Below are 21,488 nucleotides of genomic sequence, written 5' to 3' on the forward strand. Positions count from 1 at the left end.
GGAATTTTTACTCCTATATGACACCTCCTTCTGTAACTCAATGAAGATTAAAATACATTTTACTGTTGCCAAAGACTCTGAACTCCCTTCTCTTGACAAACATTAAAAATAAAATAATAAAAAGTGAGAGGTGGGTGTTTCTCATGACTGCTTCTTTCCATTTTCTGCTGGGTTGGTTCTGGTTGGTCTCCTTCCTTCCAAATAAATCATAAAACTAGAAAAATGAGGAAATGCGTAGACGCTTGAGCATAATTTTGGGGGTGCTTTTAGAGACAGGGTTTCTCTATGTAACAAACCTGGCTGTCCTAGAACTTGCTCTGTAGACCAGGCTGACCTCAAACTCACAGAGATCACCTGCCTTTGCTTCCTGAGTGCTGGAAATAAAGGCGTGTGCCCCCACAGCAGAGTGTGAGCATAGTTTATAAGGAGACAAAGGTGGGGAGAAGGCCCCTCCCCTCTGCCTCTATTCCACAGAGAAAGAGAGCCTTCTTGAACGATGTGCCTGGTAAATGGTGACCAATGAATGACCTGAGGGGACACAACACGGACATGTGCTATGGTAAGTCACACAACGATGCCCCTGATCCACAGACTTGGGGTGACAACACCCAGTACTGGTGCTGGCTCCAACCCTGCTCACAACCCATCCTCCTTTAACCTTAAAAACCCCATCTTCCATCTCCATCCTCAGGAAACCAGAACTTCACCGACTTTGCAGGGAGTGGGGGTCTCCGTTACATTTCTGACTGCATACTTCTGGCCAATAGGGTCCAACCCAACCTCACACAGTTCTACGTTCCAATATGGTGGCCACTGCTACTCACAGCTACTGAGTACTTTCCACTTGAGACAGCACAAGGGAGAGATGACCTTTTAATTTTTAATAATTTTAATCAACCCTCACATAAGCAGCCAAATGTGATAAAGCTCCCTCATGAGAACAGGATAGGTACAGAGGGAGGGGGCCTTGAACTTGGGATGCTCTCCCCTCCTAACCCTCCAGCTACATGATTCTCCAGCTTAGAGAATTCTTCTCTCCATTTTATCCATCCTTATCATTGCTCCAAAACCTGCCAGGGATCCCAGTGGAAACCCCCATCCCGCTGTCCTTTCTTAATTCCACCTCTGTTCATTTCCTGCCCATTAAAAAAAAGAAAACAAAATCAACATCCACTTCAGCAAGGTTGCCTAGAAACCTTGTTCTAGCACCAGGGCCAACCACAGCTCCACATTGCTGCCCAGCAAATGAATTATTCAAAGCAAAACATTCTCACTCACGTTGCCATCCAAAGATCATTATGGCATCAGATTAAATAAACAGTCTAACTATGCTGTGTGATAATAGAATTTTATGGAAGATTGTATGAAGACTAAAGATATTTAGTCTTTCTCCCACCCAGAAAAAGCACACACACACACACACACTTTCACTGCAGACTCTGGGGGCAGTCACCCCACATTCCCCTGCAAGGCAGTCAGGGTCTACCACTATGCAGAGTAGGTCTCCAGTGAGACTGAGGTCAGAGCGGGGTCTACAGAGGAAATTAGTAGGAAATTGTAGGAGATAAAACACAGCTTTAGGTTCTGGCATTGGTCCAGCTTTGTTCGTTTTTTGGTGCAATGCTTTAAGAAGTAGCAAAGGGGAAAGAACGAAGAGTCCATGCAGGGGCCACAGCTGTTTCTCCTCTCCCTGACTCTCACAGTGTGCCTGCAACCATCCCGTCCTCCTCGCTGCCCTCCTTGCCATCACACTGTGGGTGTCAAAGCAATTTGCTAGCCCTTAAAGAATACTGCGCCATGGAAGAGACCACACAATAGCGCAGAACATCCTCACAGAGACGACTGCAAAGCTGTGCCTCCCACGAAGTTTAACAGAAGTAAACTCGAGCGAGGTTAGCTCTGAAGAGCAGACAGTTTTAATCCTCGGGCACACACCCTCAGCAACGCAGAACACCCACGTACATCCACAGCCACATCTAAGGTGAGAGCTACTGCACAGACAGGGGGAACCGACACCACGTTCCCCCAGGGGTCACAGAAGGAGTAGCCTGGAGCAGAGCCAGGATTAGGATACAAAAATCCTGCCTCCCAGGCCAGCACTCAGACCACTTGGCCACAGTGTCTCCCTTGTGGCAGCTCATTTATCAACCACAAATAATTTCCCCATTACTTTCCTAAACAAGAGCGGAGCATCTCGGCGCAGAAGACAAGGCGCTGCCCATTTAAAGGAAAAGAATACTCACAATGTGGCGAGTGTTATATAATCGATGGAATGCAGACCGGCGATGGCAACGTCACCACACACATTCGTTCCCACCATCCCGGCTGATGTAATTGTATATCCCCTTGGCTCGGGTTCAGAGTATTATTAACTCAGCCTGAATGCTGGGGAGAGCATCCAACCCTGACAGATAAGTGAACACCTTCCTAACCGTGGCACCATGACGAGAGACCTGAGTCCCACCCTTGCCAGCCAGTCTGTAAACAAATGTCCTTACAGGGGTTTTAGGCCACATCCGAATAAATTACTTCAGAGACATAGGTACGATGCAATTATCAGGACTTGGGCCGAGTTCAAACACCTGCCATCCAGAACAAAGTTCACAGTCCTATCCATCTAGCTGCCTTTTTTTCTTTCTTTAGTTGTTATTCCAAGAACAAACATCAGTTATTTAAACAGAGTGAGTATCTGTGAAACTCACAGTGCTTTTTATAGTAACAGAGGCAGACCTGAACGTTGAGCATTTCTCATTTCAATTTAGAACATGGCATCTTCATTCACAGATGTATCCATCATTCTGTACTTTATAAAAGATTTGAAAATAAGGATTATAAGACTTTTTTTAACAGACAACTCTTTCCTGTATATGATGAGACAGGAAATGCTTCAGGCTTTGAAGGGACATATGGTCTCTGTGACAGAGATTCTATTCTGTCCCTGAGGCACAACAGCAGCCTCAGATAATGAATGCATCAGTGACTTGAGTTCTAATAAAACTTTATCCAACAGACAGGGGTGCGATGTATACCTGCTATGTGGGTACGGGAAAAGGATGAGGATCAACAAAAGGATCCATGGGCCATCCAAGAGGAAGAGACTGGGGAGGAGTAAAGAGGGAAGGGAGATAAGGGTGGGTGAGACATAGGGGAGGAGAATCGACTAAAACACACTTAGTTTAAAAACATCATGCTATCTAACACCTTGTATGCTAATCTTTAATGCATGCATGCATGCATTCATTCATTCATTTGGGGAAGGACATGGGAAGACAGCTCAGATGGTAAAGTACTTGCCTTGTAAGTATGAGGCCCTGAGTTCGAAGCCCCCACACAGGTAAGACTGCCAGGCGTCATGTCACACACTGCAGTTCCAGGAGTGGGGAGGTGGGGACAGAAGCATCCCTGGGACCCACTGGACAGATCACCTACTCTGACTGAAGAACTCCAGGCCAGGGAAAGACCCTGTCTTGAATGTGGACAGTGTTTACACGGATGACAAAGCTGTCTTTCCGCCTCCACACACAAGCACACACAGGTGTGTGCACTTAACACGTCTGCGCACCCTCACATATACACATACACGCAGAAAGAAGTGAGCCAGCCTGAGCTCATGACTTATTATCTGCCAGCCTCTCTTCTAGCCGGTGCCTTGCTTGCTCCTCTAAGTTTCCACTGAGGCAGATTCTTCTCCACGTGTTCAAAGTGTGAGGACGGGCTGAGCCCCATGAGGACTGCAGAGACTGAGGGCCTAAACAAAGTCACCACAGAACAGGGCCCCTTCTCCCAGACTAACCAGTGCACAAAGAAGGTCGACCGCCTCCAACACCAGCTCCTGGTGGCCAATCCGTGTGACCCCCAGTTCCTCGAGATCCTGGTGGGAGATCTTCAGCAGCTGCTCCCCGTCGATCTTCTCCCGCTCAAACTTGTGGACATAAGGTTGCAGGCAGTCATCCAACCCTACAAAAATAAAGTGTAGAGAGCCTGTTATTGTCATGAGTACCCCAAATGTTGCCCAGGTTTCAATCTGTCATAACCACCATCAAATATGGTGGCTGTCAGTATTGGATCATCTCGCGCATACTCCCCTGGATATGCTCCCCTGCATGTGTTCCCCTGGATGAGCACCTTTTCTGTGGCACCTTCTCATCTCAAACAGGTTGGACCTGGCACTGCAGACTCTCGGATGGACCCAGCAGAGCAAGACTGTGTGACAGGTACTTCCCATATCCTGTACACTCAAGGGATAAACACCAACCCATGCTGATTTGAAATATGTCTGTACTAGCCGTTTGCTATCTGTTGGCTAAGCAACCCTTCTCCAGGGACAGCATCCTTCCCCCAGCAGGCTTGCCAATCAAGATGCTGGCCACTGTGGTTGAGACATGGCCAGTTCGGCAACAATACTTCAGTGATAGATTCAGGGACAACGGAGTGACTTAAGTGGAGCCAATCATTATCTCTCTTGATATGTGAGATGTGGACACAAGGCCCAGTTACAAGTCACAGGACGCAACCCTGGTAGTGGGGCAGGCACTTCTGGCCAGCTATCTGAGACTAAATCCATTAGACAGCGCAAGAGAAAACACTCCTGTAGTGACCTGTCATGGTGTCCTGATCTGACTCAAGACTTTCCCACTAGAACAGAAATGAATTCCCTGTCTAGCTTAAGTTTGTTTGTGTTGCGTTTCTGTCCTTTGTAACTGAGGGCTTTGTGGGGAATCCAGGATATTCTGGTGAATATGAAATACAGAATAAGGACAAGGTATCAGCCCCAGGACCAGGACATTTCTCCACGTCCAAACACGACAGCAAGTTGTGTCTCGTCTTAAAGCTCTCACAAAGCAGCTAAAGAGAGAAAGACAAACAGGCTTGGGAATCTGTATTTCTATACACTGAACTCCCAGGTCAACTTCTTATCATGGTTTTATCAAAAAAAAAATCTTACTCCAAAGCAATCAACCTCATTAAGGTTCGGCTTAGTAGGAAGTCCGTTAGTATTTCAAAAGGCGGTATTTAGAGAAGATGAAAGGCAACAGTATGTATAAAACGTCATCCCTGAGCCCAACACAGACACATGCGGATGGACACGTGTGTACAGACTTGCAGACGTGCACTTATCCCGGGCGACCTTTTTTAAAAACGGTGTCACATGGGTGGATGTTTCTCTAAGTTGGAAAGAGTATACACAACGTCCTTCATTCATTTCCAGCAATGCTCGAGTCCCTAGGTCCTAACATCCGACGGTGACACTAATCTCTATCTCTGCCCCCACAAACTCCCACCACCGTCCTCCTGGTAAGACACAGAGAGAGACGGAGGCTCTGAGGCTTATTAGGAGCCATGAAATACAGGAAGGGAAGACAGCGAAACCATCTATGTTCCTAAGCAGACATCTACATCAGATAGGCTGTGTCCCCGCAGGTATGGTGGGGACACTGGTGTAAACCCTGCCACTTCAACATCCTTGAGTGCTGTCTAGCATGTCTGTTAGGGGCAGTGGAGGTTAGGAGCACCAGCAGGTACTGAGACAGATGCCCCACCTGGGGTCAAAGGCCATCCCAGCACTGGGGCACCAAGTGCCTGCTGTCTACCAATAGATCTACCTGTAGCAGGAAACTGTGACAAAGGCCAAGACCAGAGACAGCCTCCTAGTCACCCTGTCTTGCTTTGCAGATGAAGAAATGAAGACTCCTAGCAGGACTGTAAGCAGCCACCGTCACGCGTGGGGGAGATGCCACGGGAATGCGGCTGCCTTTGTTTCACTTCAACGGAGACCACAAACAGAAGTTAGAATTAAACGAAGGCCTTCAGGCCACAAACCTTGCTCCTTCATGCTCTGCCTGGTAAGCGAGGCGTTATGACACGGGATTATAAACATTCTTCTCTGGACACCTCCTAAATAAGCGGTGGAGTCTAATTACAAAGCCATTAGAGCGGTCCAATCACAGACACGGAACAGCCATAGAAGGTTCCTCAGGCCTCAGTGGACAAAAATGGAGGACACGAAGAGAAGCAACTGTAGCATTTCGTCATCCCTAAGGCTTTTCATGGGCAATCCCAACACTCTTCTCTCTTCCAAGGTGCCTTCTCTGGCCCACTGCTAAACTTTAAAAGGATGCTTCATTAGTCAGAAAGATTCAAAACTATCATGTTACAGTAAAACCGTGTGGAGGCTGAATGGCCACGGGTTCTCTGACACGAGAGCCCAGGCAATGCACACAGAGCTGTCTTATTTCACACTCAGCATATGCATAATCTTTCTCCCTGAACAAAATAAGAATGACCCATGAGCCAGTGGGGCTACCAGGACGGATTATTACTCAAATCTCAGGAACAATGCTGACAGACTGCATTAGTTTGTAAGAACAAATAAGTTTGATCATCAAAATTGTAATGAAGGGCTAGGTTCAATCTCTAGCACCACATAAAACCAGAAAGAAGAAACACACCTGTAGACCACGGCATTCAACAGATGGGAACAAGAAGGTAGATGCTCAATGCCAGACTCAGCTCTAGAGTAAGTAGTCTGAAGCCAGATGGAATACATGAGAACCTCCCTAATGGAGATTTACAATGAAGAAACCATGTACCATGGCTACTGGGTAGGTAGTAACCCCTGAAAGCTAAGAAGCAAGAATAAGACTAGAGTCCTACTTGAATTTCCAAAAACCATGGAGGAAACAGAACTTCAGAAGCAGAACTGCAACCCTAAGAAAGTGTCTGGGGGCACAGAGGGGTGGGGTACAATAGACGGATCATAGCGCACATTCTAGAGCCCAGGCTGCAAAACCCTGAAGTCGTCAGCTGAAGGAGACAGAACGGCACACATGGCCTTGAGGCTTCTAAAGGAATATGAGCAGTCTGAGCTCAAGCCATCAGGAGTGTGGAGAGGCAGGATTATCAAGTGCAGGCATCGTAAGGACAGAACTATCATGGCTTACACGTTTTCCTGTCAGGCGGTACACTGAATAGCCGTGTCTTAAATAGCACTGCCACAGGGCTATATTATCCCAGCACACCATGGCCTATTGTTCATTTATCCTATTGTTTGGAATACAATTACACATTCATGAACAGCTAATTTAAACTATTACGTAGCCCACAGGAGGGGGCTCGGTCATGCGTGAACCGATCCAGCAGCTTTGGGGCTCGCTGTAAGCCGCTCTTCTGCCTCCTCTCAAGTGATCAATCCCGTTTTCGAGGGATTTATAAGGGACATGTAATTAAGTAAAATTAAGTTAAGCACATGCCATTTATCCAAATCCAATTAAGCACACAGTGAAATGTGAAGAAAGTAGGGAGGGGGGGCCAGTGGTCTGACCCCAGCTCCCTTCTAACTAGCCTGTCTCCGAGTGACTCGAAACCTCGTTTCTAAGGAGCTAACACCCCCTGCATAACTATAATAAAAACTAGACGCCAGTGTTTATAAAGAGCTTAACACACAACAGAACACATAACAGATACTCTGTAAATTTTGTTAAATTGGAAAAAAAATGATTTGTTTGAGTCTCCAACTTTATAAGACATGAATGAAGTTGCTGGCAGACACAGACGCAGTCAAATGCTTAGGTGGTCCCCTCTAGAATAAAGTCAACGGGAGAGGGGACATCTTAACAGCCCATGTGATGACCGTATCCAGAAGGTATCCCCAAATTTGTAAGCTTATAGTTGGTATTGTATAAAAATACTCTGCGATATATATCAGCACATGGAAGCACAAAAAGAGGCTTCACTTTGTTGGAAGCTTGCTCCAGAGGCACAGAGCATCCGGCGGGGTCTGGAGGGGTAGCATTCCACCTGTCTTACGGCTGAATGGCATCCCGTCTGATACATCCCACTTACCCGTGAATGAGAAAGTGAGTGTGCCCCCCATTTGATTAGGAACTTTTCTTAAATAAACCTTATAATTCATGTATTAGTTCCATCCAAAGCTTATATTCTTCCATCTTCTCACGCTGGACTCCTAAGGGTCAAACGCTTCCTTTGCACTTCCTCCAGAACCTACAGCGATGCACACCAACCCCAGTATTTCAATCTTTCATCTCTCTTTTGAAAACGAACAACTTCGAAACAAAGAAATAAAGCAGTCCTCCGTGAACACTACATGTCTCAAGAATAACCAGCTAGTACCTCCCACTTAGGCTCCGCCCCAACCTTCTGCTGGCTAAAGTCACACACACACACACACACACACACACACACGGCCATTTCCAAGGACCCAACAACTGTCAAATGCCATGAATAACCTGTAGCCTTTGTCATAACAAAAACAACTCATCTCTCCTGTCCCCATCAGTTACCCGTCTGTCGCCGTGTTCTGTCCTCTCCCTGACCTTCTTGGCCTCTATGACAATCCTCTGCCCCCTCCCTGCCTGGTTCCCTGATGACCTGTGTCCATACAGACCTCCCTACCATTTACTAAACCTTACAACATGTTTCAACCTCAGCCCATCTAGACTCTTCTTAGTGGGGATATGCAGGATAGTGGATGGGGTGGAGCAGGGTGAGGTAGGGAGTGGGACACAACCAGCAAGAACTTAAGCTCTTTCTCCTGCTCTGTACAGGAAGACTAGGTTTTCCAAGTGGCAGATTAAGAAAACACAAGAATGTTACCTATATTTCATGGCCCAAAAACACCAGAAAGAATTTCAGCTTTACCAAGGGGACCCAACTATGGCACGCACACTTGGTGTGTAAGGTTCGTATGTGCTTGGGAACATAGGGACCAAAGAGTTCCCCTACACTGAGAAAGAGGCAGGCTAAACTGCCTGGCTTCCTTCCAGCCCATTATAATGTTTGTGACTTGCTTATTAACACAGCTAGATTTTGTCACACCAAATCCTAAAGAGATTCTTACAGTTGTGGCTATATATCAAAGTTAATATGAAGCAAGCTAATAAAAAAGTATCAGAATTGGGCTGGCAAGGCTGCTCAATAGATAAAGGCATTTGTCGTCAAAGCCTTATAACATGAGTTCAATCCCAGGGACCCAAACAGTGACAGAGGAGAACTGATTATATAACAGGTTATCTTCTGATTTCCACGGCATGTGCAGACCCACACACACACCAACACATTCAAGTATACACCCGACAAGTGTTCTCTCAAGAATACTCATTTTGATGAGTTCCCCAACAGTACCAATGGCATCACTCTCAGCCCAGCAAATACACCCCAAGGCCAAGGCCATGGTGAGCCTGTCTCCTAAGTAATGTGTCAGTGGAGCATGGCCATGTTTCCCTTTGCATGTTGACTCTGGCAGCTTCTGCACAGCAGCAGCACTGAGCGATGCGCCAAAGCCGGGCAGAGCCTGGGAGCCTGAACTCTACACTGCCTGGCCCTTTGTAGAGAGAGTCCGCTGTGGGCCTTCACTTCAGCTCCCAGCATTGAGACATGCAGGGTGGTGATGAGCCAGCCGGGCAGAAAAACAGACCCAGCCAGTCTATCTGAAATTCAGTGAACCCAATTTCAGTCCTTTTACTACGTCTGAGAAAAACACCTATGACTACAATGAGTTTTTAAAGATCTAAACATGTTCCAAGATTCCCTTTAACTTGTCATTTGCCTAACATTATCTACTGAAACATAATTTGTACACAATAAAATTTGCCAATAATCAATATGCAATTTGGTGGGTTTTGACTGGTGTGTACAGTCAATGATCCATAGCCTTCATGTTCTACTATGCATTTTCCACTTCCCTAATAACAGTGCCCCTGTGCCCTTGGCTAGCTTACAAAACCAACCTGACTGGCCATTCAGATTGAACGCCACATTACCTAAGTGACAGGGTGCGTCCCAGTTCCTGGCACCTCAGCTGCAGGTCCGCAAGCATGCATTAAGCCTATACATCCTCACAGGCAACAGTTGTAGCTCTGGTCTGACCAGTCCCCTGAGAGGTTGCTGACTGAAGCTACTCTGAAGAAAGGAGACCAGGTCTGAGCAATGTGTTGGAACCTCCAAGCACTCAAGTCTAAGAATGAACACTTCTACAAGACATACGTGGGGAGTCACATGGACAGATTACCTTTACTTCTATGGGGAAAGCAATCACTCAAAACCTAAATTCCAAACATTCTCAGAGCTAATAAAATAATTAGCAGATGAATGAACTTAGTCTTCAGGAAAAAACACCTAAAACTGTTTAAAGAAGCCAGGCTCTCTACCGAGTCACACCCGTGTGAGCTGGAGGCTGGCTGCCATGCCCTCGCTGCTGAAGCAGAGACTGCATCCATCTGTCCTTCCCTCCCCAAGCAGAGGCTACCCCACACATGCTGGAGATGTAGCCCTGGAAGCTCAATGGAGAGTCACCAAAGTTTTTTCTTTTGTCCACAGAACGAGCAACTGGTTCCTGAAGCAGAGGAACAGTGCAAGTCATTTTTAGGATACCAAGTTGGGATGGGGGTGGGGGGGAAATGCTACCAATGAGATAAACGTTTGGAGCCACAGCCATTTAGGAAAGGCTGGCTCGTACATCGCGGAAGAGTTACTAAAGCCACAGCAGGCAGTCGACTGCTTGAACTGACAAGGTCAAGTGCAGGGAGAGCAAGTGTCGAGACACTTTGTCCCCAAAGCAAAGTCGGATTCACACTGGTGACCCACATCCTCCAAGGCTAATGTCACTCTGGAGACATCAGCAGAGGCAACTGCCCTTTGGGACTCACTACGTAAGACAATACATACTTGAAGAAAATATGGCACTGGCAAACACATCCTTCCACACAGGATAATTGAGAGGACAAAAACCTTAGCTCAGCATTCCCATCATCCAGAACAGATACTCAGGGATCTGCCGGCACTGAGGTTTCTGACCTCCTGGTTAATGATTCTCCTGAACATTATCACGGAGAAACAGCTGCAAAGGTGCGGCTCCTCACACCCAGCCTACCCAACCCAAGTAGATTCAGCACAGCCTGCCACACCAGGGAATGGCCTGTCCTCCACCTCCCAGCACCCCCAATTCTCCAACAACCTCAATCTCCCAGCACCCTCCTTTCCCCCAGAGTCCTCCTCTCCCCCAGAGTGCTCCTCTCCTCCAGAGTCCTCCTCTCCCCCAGCGTCCTCCTCTTCCCCAGAGCCCTCCTCTCCCTTAACGTCCTCCTCTCCCCCAGCACCGTCCTCTCTCGCAGCGTCCTCCTCTCCCCCAGAGTCCTCCTCTCCCCTAACGTCCTCCTCTCTCCCAGCATCCTCCTCTCCCCCAGCACCCTCCTCTCCCCGAGAGTCCTCCTCTCCCCCAGCACCGTCCTCTCTCGCAGCGTCCTCCTCTCCCCCAGAGTCCTCCTCTCCCCCAGCACCCTCCTCTCCCCCAGTGTCCTCCTCTCCCCCAGCACCCTCCTCTCTCCTGCGTCCTCCTCTCCCCCAGAGTCCTCCTCTCCCCCAGCACCCACCTCTCCCCCAGCGTCCTCCTCTCCCCCAGAGTCCTCCTCTCCCCTAACGTCCTCCTCTCCCCCAGCGTCCTCCTCTCCCCCAGCACCCACCTCTCCCCCAGCGTCCTCCTCTCCCCCAGAGTCCTCCTCTCCCCCAACGTCCTCCTCTCACCCAGCGTCCTCCCTCCCCCAGAGTCCTCCTCTCCCCTAACGTCCTCCTCTCCCCCAGCACCCTCCTCTCACCCAGCGTCCTCCCTCCCCCAGCGTCCTCCTCTTTATCTAAGTGACTAAAGAGAACTCTAACATGCAAATCAGTCAACTACAGTGCCAATGGTCTAAAGAGTGAATGAGAATTGAGACTCCATAAGCAATGCTCAGTGTGCAGCCATGAGCCCTCTTCCTTCAGCCACTCATCACAAGATGTGTAATGAACTCCAAAAATAACACTGAATGCATGGGAAAAACACAGCACTGACCAGTACCTCTGCAGGCATGTGCATGGACATGTGTGTGGATGCCTCTGTGAACACGTACCTCATGGCTAATGTCAAGCCAGGAAAAGGCACATGAATTTCAGATTTCCGGAAACAAAGTCAGGATCGTGGAGATGCGTGAGGCACAACAGGAAGCTCAGGTGAAGAAACAGGAGCACTGGAGGTTACCTGTGTCAGTCAGAACAAGCCACTGCAGCCAACTGCAGTCCGGACCACAGTGGGGGACAGGAGGGAGGAAGGAGCAGCAGAGAAGAGACAGGAAGAGCAAAGATGTCAAGCATCCAGTTGTGCCCCTTGTGCCCAAATTACAGATTATGTTAGATCTAAAGAACAAGGTCAGCACGTTAGCTCAGTGGGTAATAGCATTTGCCACACATACTGATGACCCAAGTTCAATCCCTGGAACCCATATAAAGGTGGAAGGAGAGAACCAATTCCACAGAATTGTCCTCTGAGCTGCACATGAGCTATGGCGTACACACACACACACACACACACACACACACACACACACACACAGGTTTAAAAAGTAAGAACAGTAACAAATTAAAGCCTCAACACTGACTATAGGTCTAGTCACTGACCGTCTTCGTCTGAATCAAAAGTTTTACCAGTCCCCACACAGCAAATTTAAGCTCACAACATTGGGGACAAACAGCCCACAGACTAACTAGTGGCCCCAACAGCAAACCTGCAACCTGGGCCTCAACTTCACGTCTTGCTTGCTGTCAATCCTATCCAATGGAAAGTTCCACACAGGGCAGATCTATTGCTTGCCATGAGGAATTCCGTGGAAAAACTGCCACCGGATAAGTCTCTTCTAATCCAATCATCATATCAAACTGCATGGTCCAAATACCTAGGCTGAGGGCTCATTAACCTGCTGAATGAAGGCTAAGGTGTCCCTAAGGCATCTGCCCACAGGCTCTCCCATGGAGACTTGCTGCAGCCCGGAGATGCTGGACAGGTTGCTGACAGTGGAGTCAATGTAAAAACCAATTGAGATGCAAAGCTAAGGCAGGACATGGTGACCTCTAGGCACCAGATCCTCACCTTTGTGGAGCAAAGAAGAAATGAATACAGGATGGGGAGTTGGGCAAGTGCAGGAAACAGAGACCTTCTGCCATGAGCACTTACTTCTTCAGGGTCCACGCTGAACCTGGCATATGTGATAAAAATGCTTTAAGCCACAACTCACCTGTCAAGTAACCGCAGACATGGAGGCAGCGGGCTCTCGGTTTCCCAGTGCTGTGACTTACTATAACTTACTTAACCTCTCTGTGCCTTTTCTTGGGTGAAAAGAAGAATGGTTTACAGTCTATTCCTTTTGGGGTTAGCTGGGTGATTAAATGTATTACAGTGTATATAGCGGTTATTATTCTCAAAGCACTCAGAAATAGGGCCAGTTGCATGGTGATGCATAATTTAAATGTTTGGGAAACAAAAACAGATGAGAAGAGAAAGGGAAGGGAGGGAGGAGAGATGAGAATTTGGAGGAGGCAGGGGAGGGGAAAGGGAGAAGAAGCAGAGGTTCAGGGACTTGGGAAGAAGCCAGGCTTAAGTGGCCCAACCACTGACAGGCCACGTCAGCCATTACCTAGAGCTGCTGAACTTTTCCAAGCCCACCAGTGCGCCCTCAGGGACGTCTGGGGTTCTGGTGACAAGAAGTGACACCCTCCGCAGCTGCTACATATGGTATGAGGTGACAGGAGTCGGGGAAGAGCATGCTCAGGTGCACACACGGCAGCGGAAGTCAGAACAGCTGTGGCACCAGAGACAGCTGCCATGGACCGTGGAGCGGCTCAGCGGGCCATGCTGACCTCTGGGGCAAGCTTTTAATAGCAGTTTTACTGCGATAATTCATGCCATAGAACTCACCATGCAAAGGTTGAGTTTTCATGTACTTGGATCATGCCACAAATCAACGTCCTATGAGGGAACACTGAACCTCCCACTCTCACCCCCCTCAGCCTCCATGCCACCGCTGGATGTCCGCCTCTCATCTCTGGATCTGCTGGTCTATTTCACACATATTTGGTTTCTACACACTTGACATACGAGACCACAGAGCAGGGCCATGGAGAGATTGCTCTTCCAGTTTGGTTCCCAGCACTCATGTCAGGAGATTCAACCACCTGTAACTCCAGCTCCAGGGGATCTGATATCTTCTTCTGGCCTCCACAGCCACTAACGACACTAATGTGCACATACACAGAAACACAAAAACAGAAATAAAATCATCTTTTAAAAAGACCATGGGATACCTCGAGTTTATTATTGATTGACTTCTCCATAGAGTTTGAATGTCATTCCCTTGCTCCCAGTCCTGCCGGCTTCCCCCTGCCCTTGGGATAAAATCTACAGCTTACAAAACCTATGGTGACCCAGCTGCTGCTGCCTCCCTGACATTCCCCATCCCCTGTTCCCTAACCACTATGTCAACCACCCAGCACCTGATTCCCTCCAGCACCTTGACTCTCCAGTGATACTATCCACCTACAACATCCATCCTTCAGCCTCAGTTCTGATTTCACGGCAGCGAGGAGTGGTCAGCCCATCACGGTAAGTCTCCATGCTCCGTTCCTCAGACCTGTGCATTGTGATGCACTCACTGGCCCACTCTGGCTTCCCTCCCTGAGACACAGCCAAGTCAGCTCCTGCTCCCTTGTTCACACTTACATCTGTGTACTGTCGGCCACTAAGGAACATACTTTCACAGGGTTCCATGAATGGCAAAGAAAAGGAAAAACCTAGCTGAGGTTAAAGAGCTGGCTGGAGAGGTCATGGAGGGTGGGGCTGTAAGCCCTACCCGTCAGGATCCTTCTAGAGCTACAGTAGGACAGAGTGAGAGAGACCGTGCCTAGAGAGAGACCCTGGCTTTCTGAGCATCACAAAAGAGACATGCATCTGGCCCAGGATGCACAGACTGCATCCCACGAATGTGCACAGCCTGTACCCCATACCAGAAAGGAAAGAACACCCTACAGGAGCCAGTGTTCAGGTACAGCCCTCAGAAGGCTCCGAATCTGCCAACAACTACAGTCTCCACCGGTCCATGTGTGCAGCTGCTTACCTACGTCAAATCCTTATGTCCCTTATGTAAAGTACAATGGGGTCCAAGCATCTCATCAGACTGGTTAACAAGACTCAATTTTTCTCTGATAGAAAATCTAAAAAAAAAAAAAAAAGTCAACGAGTGACAGCGCATGATTTGATCCCAGCACTCGGAAGGCAGAGGCAGATGGATCTCTGTGAGCAAGTCCCAGAATGGCCAGAGCCACACCGAGAAACCCTGTCTTGAGAAACCAAAACGGAAAAAGAGAAAGAAAAACAGCAAAGCAAAGAAAATTCAAAAGAACAAAGTCGATTTGAGAATCACCAACACACAAAATCCCATTCACGGGTTGCAGCTCCGTCACCTGACGGGCTTTCTGAGACCTCACAGACATAAAATCGCTATGCCTAAAGCTGCCCAGAGCTACGGACCATCACTGCTCCCTTTGGAGACGAGAGCTGAGGCACAGGGGGCAGGCAATGCACAGAAGGCCCCTGCACAGCCAGGGCTCACAGCCAGGGCCTGCTGCCTTCCGGACCAGATGTCACCCTCTGACCCATGCAGAATGCACACAGGTAGCCCTGTCGCTGCGACAGAAAAGACGGTTTTATGTAGCAGGAAATGGCACACATCATTTAAGCAGACCTTGCTTGCTGTCCTTGTGGGCCACGGGGAGTCTTAACAGCCATGTACACAGACATGGCTCTCTACATGTGGGTCAGAGAACACACCTGCAGCCCAAAGTCATGTCAGAACCTGTCTGCCACAGCACAGATGCCTGAAGTTTCCTTAAGACACGCTAAGGCGGTGGTTCTCAACCTGTGGGTCGCAACCCCTTGGCAAAACTCTATCTCCAAAAATATGTACGTTACAATTCACAACAATAGCAAAATTATAGCTCTGAAGTAGCAACAGAATAGTTTTATGGTTGGGAGGGTCAGGACACCATGAGGAACTAATGGATTGCAGTGTTATTAAGGTTGAGAATCAGGGCTCTAGAACCAAGAGAGACAGGCTCCATATTGTTTCCAGGAACTGATGGAGGAAGGTCACTGGTTAAAAAATAAAGAAACTGCCTTGGCCCGTTTTATTGGTTAGAACATAGGTGGGTGGAATAAACAGAACAGAATGCTGGGAGGAAGAGGAAGTGAGCTCAGAGACACCATGCTCCCCTCTCCCGGGCAGACGCCATAGCTCTGCTCTCTGAGGCAGACGCATGAAGCTCAGACCCAGGATGGACGTAGGCTAGAATCTTTCCTGGTAAGACTGATGCTACACAGATTATTAGAGATGAGTTGATCGGGATATGAGAATTAGCCTGTAAGGGCTAGAGTTAATGGGCAAAGCAGTGTTTAAAAGAATACAGTTTGTGTGTTATTATTTCGGGGCATAAGCTAGCAGGCGGCCGGGGTGCTGGAGACGCAGCCCCGCCGCTCCTATTACTACAAGGAACTAGGGGTAAAAGCCTTTCTCAGCCTTTCACTTGTGAACTACCTCCAAGAAGAGGCGCTTCAGAGCAGGGGAGATCTGTGGGAACGGAAGGGATACCCACATTAAGTGGCTTGCTTTCCAAGGTTTAAAACCACTGGAGGAGTGCTCAACTCTCTGCCAACAGCTTCCAAACTTCTACACCCCAAAAAGAGGAGGCGTAAGGCTTTTCTGAGATCAAATAAATAGATGACCAGGCCAGGCTGTGCACTTGACATTCTCTGTGTGCCATTGCCATCTCAGGTCAAAGCAAAGGCAGGGAGGTGTGGCGAAAGCCAGAGGAAGTGATAAGCGGCCGTCAAGGCAGTTCAGGGGCTGTGTGTGTGTGTGTGTGTGTGTGTGTGTGTGTGTGTGTGTGTGTGTATCCTAAGGCAGCAGCAGAGACAGATGCTGGACTGCACAGCTCTCAAGTGGCTCCAGCTCCCCAGGTCATGTACTAGCTTGTGCCTCACTACACAAAAGAATCATCAGACCTGGAAAAATAGCAGCACAAGGCCTGGCACTGGGGAGCCTCGAATATGAATGACTTGGGGTCCAGACCAGAACGTCTGTAATGAAGAAGTCAAGAGAGAACGAGGGCAGAGTTACTCTCCAGAGGGAAGAGCTTGGGATGGGAGTAAGGTAAGGAGTGAGTAGGAACATGGGAGGTAGCAGAGAAGGGGAAACTTAAGGCTGATGGCTTTCCTGTTTCCGTGGAGAGTCTCAGAAGACCTTGACCTGCATCTTCAAATACAGTCTGTAAGCTACCAAAGACCTTCCTCGGGAACCTCCTGTCCTTCCCATCCTCTACTTGGAGACGTCACAGCTATGTGACTTTAAGCGTCCCCATCCCTTTCTGTCTGATAAGAGGCATAGCTCTTCCCACAAAAAAAAAAAAAAAAAAAAAAAAAAGCTTTCTGGGAGAGGCTGACATCTCCCTCCACACGCACGGGAGACTCTGTCTGAGTCAGCTTACACAGATGTCATCTGCAAAGGTACGGCTTCAGGAACAGCCTCCTATGACCAGCCACAAGCTTTCTTGTGACCAGATACTTCCCAATAAAATAAAATTCATATACCTTAGATTTAACCTTATCCTGCGTTTAACCCAGAGATTATTAGTTTACTCATACAGTTGTACAACCATGCCCACTGTTCAAGTTAAGAACATTTCCATTACCCCCCAAAAGAAATACTATCACCACTGGCTGTTCGTCCTCAGCCCCGCTTCTCCACAGTCCCTGTCATGACTAATCTGCTTACTGCCTCTATAGATTGGTCCATTCTGAATACATGGAACTGTCTGGGCATGATCCTTGGCACCATAAAAGCAAAAGTTTAAATAAACATAACGGGGGAGAATAAACAGCATAAGCTACACTTTTGCACCTGGCATATTTCACAAAGCGTGCAAAAGCGTGCTTTCAAGGTTCATCCATGTTGCTCTAGGCATGGGTACTTAATGAGACATATGGTAACTATGGTAATGATACATTTAACTTTTTAAGACACTGCCAGACTGTTTCAAAAGAGCTGTTTCAAATTTCCTTTGCTATCAGAGCTTTATAAAGGTCCCCAAATCTCCAATTCTTCACCAACACTCGCCATCCATTGTTTTTTAGAGCTACATGCAGTTGTATTCTAACTTTGTTACCAGATGTTATCACACACACAAAACCAATACCAAAGGATAGGGGGGAAAAATACAGACTGAACCAAGGTAGTATTTCCAAACTTCGATCATTTTAGTGTCCTCTTTATGAGTCTGCCAAATTTGTGTCACTCTATAATCCATTGGGTTATTAAAAATTGGCTTATTTGGGAGCTGGAGAGATGGCTCAGCCATTTGCAAATGACAAGAGTTCAGTTCCCAACACCCATGGCTCACAACTGCCTGCAATCCCAGCTCCAAGGGACCCAACGCCCTCTTCTGGCCTCAACAGGCACCTGCACTCACGCATGCAAACACCATCCACACAGAGACACGCATACATAATCAAAAATAAATCTCTTTTTAAAATTTATTCATTTTAATGCCATCTTATAAACTTCCTGAAGTCATGGTATGATGTGCTATGATAAACAAACACTATGGGATGAAGCAGGGATGGGCAGAAGTCGTCTCCTGGGCTTCCCATGTGTAAAACTTAGGAGTGAAGAAAGCCGCGATGGGACTGTTCTTCCTCTGCCCTGGCCAGACCAGACAGGCAGGTGGTAACAGCATCAAGGAGGCAGCGATACACTGCCACACGTCTGTCCTTCCTGTCACCTGTCTCCCACACTTAGCCCTCATCACTCCTGAGCAGACCCAGCAGGACTGCAGCCGTCACACTGGCAAGAGACATTTCGTATTCTGCACTAGTCTCAGGTTAGGGAAGCCCGCTGCCCGTGGCCGAGGTGTGTCCACTTGCAGTGTGAACCTGCTCCACTCTGGAAATCTCTACTACATCTCTCTGCCCACACCCTGGCTGCAAGTACACCTGGTTCTTCGGGTTCCAACAGAAACAACCTGAAGAGCAAATACACGGACCGCGAATTAAAGTGAAGAGCACCTGCCCGGGAAAGGCAAGTCCAGACAATGCTACCCACGAGGTGACAAACTGCCTGGACAGGCCTCACTGACAGAACTGGCCTCGAGTACAATTAAAAAAAAAAAAACACGCACACACAGTGTATGTGTTGGCTGTGCTCACGTGAAACACAGTAGCTCTCACTCAGACAGACACACACACACACACACACACCACTACCTGTAACAGCACATTTGGTTATCTCGCTATTTCAAGGTGCACTTTCATCTGTCACCAGCCAAGCTCAGTAAAGCTGAACTGCATACTATATGAGAAGAACACAATGACTACTAAATGGGAAGGCTCCCACTGCCTCTGCGCCTGGGCATTCCCATTCAACCTTCAGACCCAGTTCAATCCCCTCCACCAGGGCTAGCTGCCCCGCCCTCCACACCACATGCCCCTTCCTGTGGGTCTTCACAGCCCATCTCCTTAAGGAAAGGACAGGTCCAGTGGCCCTGTGGTTAAGGCTCCACAAGACCACAAACTCATGAGGACAAGAACCGGGGGCGCTTGGCTCACCACCAGTCCCCCAGCAGTGAGGCCAGTCAAACACAGGGTAGGATTTTGTTTGTGGAATTACTGAGTTCAAATGTCCTGGCTTTTGCTTGGTGTTGTGCAAGACCTGGCGGGCGCTGGGACTTGACTATGCTTTGTCTGAAACTCAGGTTGCAATGTAGCTGCCGTCCTGGTGCCGCTGGGAGGTGGGGCTTCTAGGAGGGGATTATGCCTTTAAGAGCAATAACGCAGTTCTCATGGGACTGGATTAGTTACCGAGAGAGCATGGTTTTGTCTCCTCTACACACACCCAGTAGATCTTTTGTTTTCCACCCCCATGCGATACAGGCTGAGGACTTTACCAGAAGTGATCACCCAGCTGTAGATTCCCAGCCTGCAGAGCTAAGACCTAAATAAATGTCTTTGCTTTATGGACTGCCAAGTCTTGAGGCTGGGGAGATGGCTCAGTGGATAAGCCAGTTTGCTAAGCAAGTGCAAGAAACTGAGTATAAAGTCCCCAGCACCCATAGAAGAAGCCACATAAAGCCACAAACACAACTGTGACCCCACGGCTGTGAGGGGAGAAGACAAAAGGATCCTGGGACTCCGACTGCCAACCTACCTCCTGGGTCACTGAGACAACATCTCAAGATGGAGAATGACATGCCAGGACCCCTGACTTCCTTCTCCGGCCTCTGTTAGAGCATAGAGCACACACGCTCACACACACACACAACACTCTCTGGACCACTCTCCTATAGCAACTGAAGGGGCGGTACGGAGCTTGGTCGCATTCGGAACTACAACAAGGAGGACAGATTCTACAACCTTCTGTCAGGAATCTCAACCTTCCTAATGCTGCGACCCTGTAACACAATTCATCATGTTGTGCTGAACACCAACCATAAAATTATTTCTTTACTACTCCATAATTGTACTTTTGCTACTGTTATGAATCTAGAGCTTCCAAATAACTGTCTGGGAGTCCCTCCTTTTCTTTCTGTATAACTTCCAAGAAACTCAATGAGAGGCTGGCGTCTTGCAGTGAGCTTTTCTGGGGGACCCTGCTGGCCAAAGATGATGATGCAAGACAGGAGGAGGCAAGGAAACCAAGCTGGACTGACAGCTAACCATGACCCTCATAATCCTTATCTAAACCACCAAGAACCCTGCGTTCTCACCAGGGTACAGACAAGACCTGTTAAGTTTAGTCTACTACACCAAGACATGGACCTGATACCCAGGTGGACAAAAGAGGTCTCCAGCTCCATATGGCTGGGAAAGTGAGTCAAGCACATCATGCACTAGACAAGCAGACTGGAAAGAATGGGCAGGAAAATAAAGCTACTCAGAGGGGCTGGTGTTTACTAACCAGGTTCCACACCCCAAGCATAAGAAAGAAGCATCCAAGTCATGCCTTTAGTTTCCTGGACTGCATGAGCTAGCCACTATCAAATCGCCATTTCCTAAGGTAGAACAGGGATCCAGAATGGGAAGTGGTAGCTTTGAGAACTTGCTATGGCTTGAATGTGAGACTCCCCCACATGCCTGTATGTCTGACCACTTGCTCCCCCAGTTGGTGGTGCTATTTGGGGAGGTTAGGGAACCTCAGGATGTGGAGACCAGCTAGAGGATGTGGGCCACTAGAAGCAAGCTCTGAGGGTGACAGCCAGCTCTTGTTCTCATGCTTCCTCCCCCCTCTCTTTCCCCTGCCCTCATTTCTGTTCCACAGATGTGAGGGGATGAAGCTCTCAGCCCCAAGCTCCTGTCACTGTGAAGCCGCCTGACACCATGCCTCCCCACCGTGATTCTTCTCATTAGGCATTTGGTGACAGAGATAAGAAAGTTAATCATACACGCTCACATCCAGAGTACCCACTCCCTCCCGCCACCGCCCACCTGAGAGAGAATAGCTTTATCAAGGTGAGGAGGAGAGAGGCCGCTAGCATCTACCACACAGCAGGATAGCACAGACCATGTGAGCAGAGACCAGCGGCACAGCCCCTGCTCCCTCACACCTATACAGTAGGGAAGACAG

General features: G+C 48.3%; 1 protein-coding gene across 4 annotated transcripts in view; it reads right to left on the reverse strand.

Moving 5' to 3' along the window:
• Cnksr3 (CNKSR family member 3) overlaps positions 1–21,488 on the reverse strand; it is a 125,026-nt gene that overhangs the window by 37,554 nt on the left and 65,984 nt on the right. For all 4 annotated transcript variants that reach the window (XM_075950070.1, XM_075950053.1, XM_075950079.1 and 1 more), the window contains exon 2: positions 3,794–3,957. Coding sequence is in view for 2 of the 4 variants with exons in the window: in XM_075950053.1 (XP_075806168.1) it covers positions 3,794–3,957 (164 nt within the window). In the remaining 2 variants the exon portion in view is untranslated. The remainder of the gene's footprint in view (positions 1–3,793; positions 3,958–21,488) is intronic.

Source organism: Microtus pennsylvanicus, chromosome 1 (assembly GCF_037038515.1).
Source record: "Microtus pennsylvanicus isolate mMicPen1 chromosome 1, mMicPen1.hap1, whole genome shotgun sequence".
In the NCBI taxonomy this organism is placed as follows: Eukaryota; Metazoa; Chordata; class Mammalia; order Rodentia; family Cricetidae; genus Microtus; species Microtus pennsylvanicus.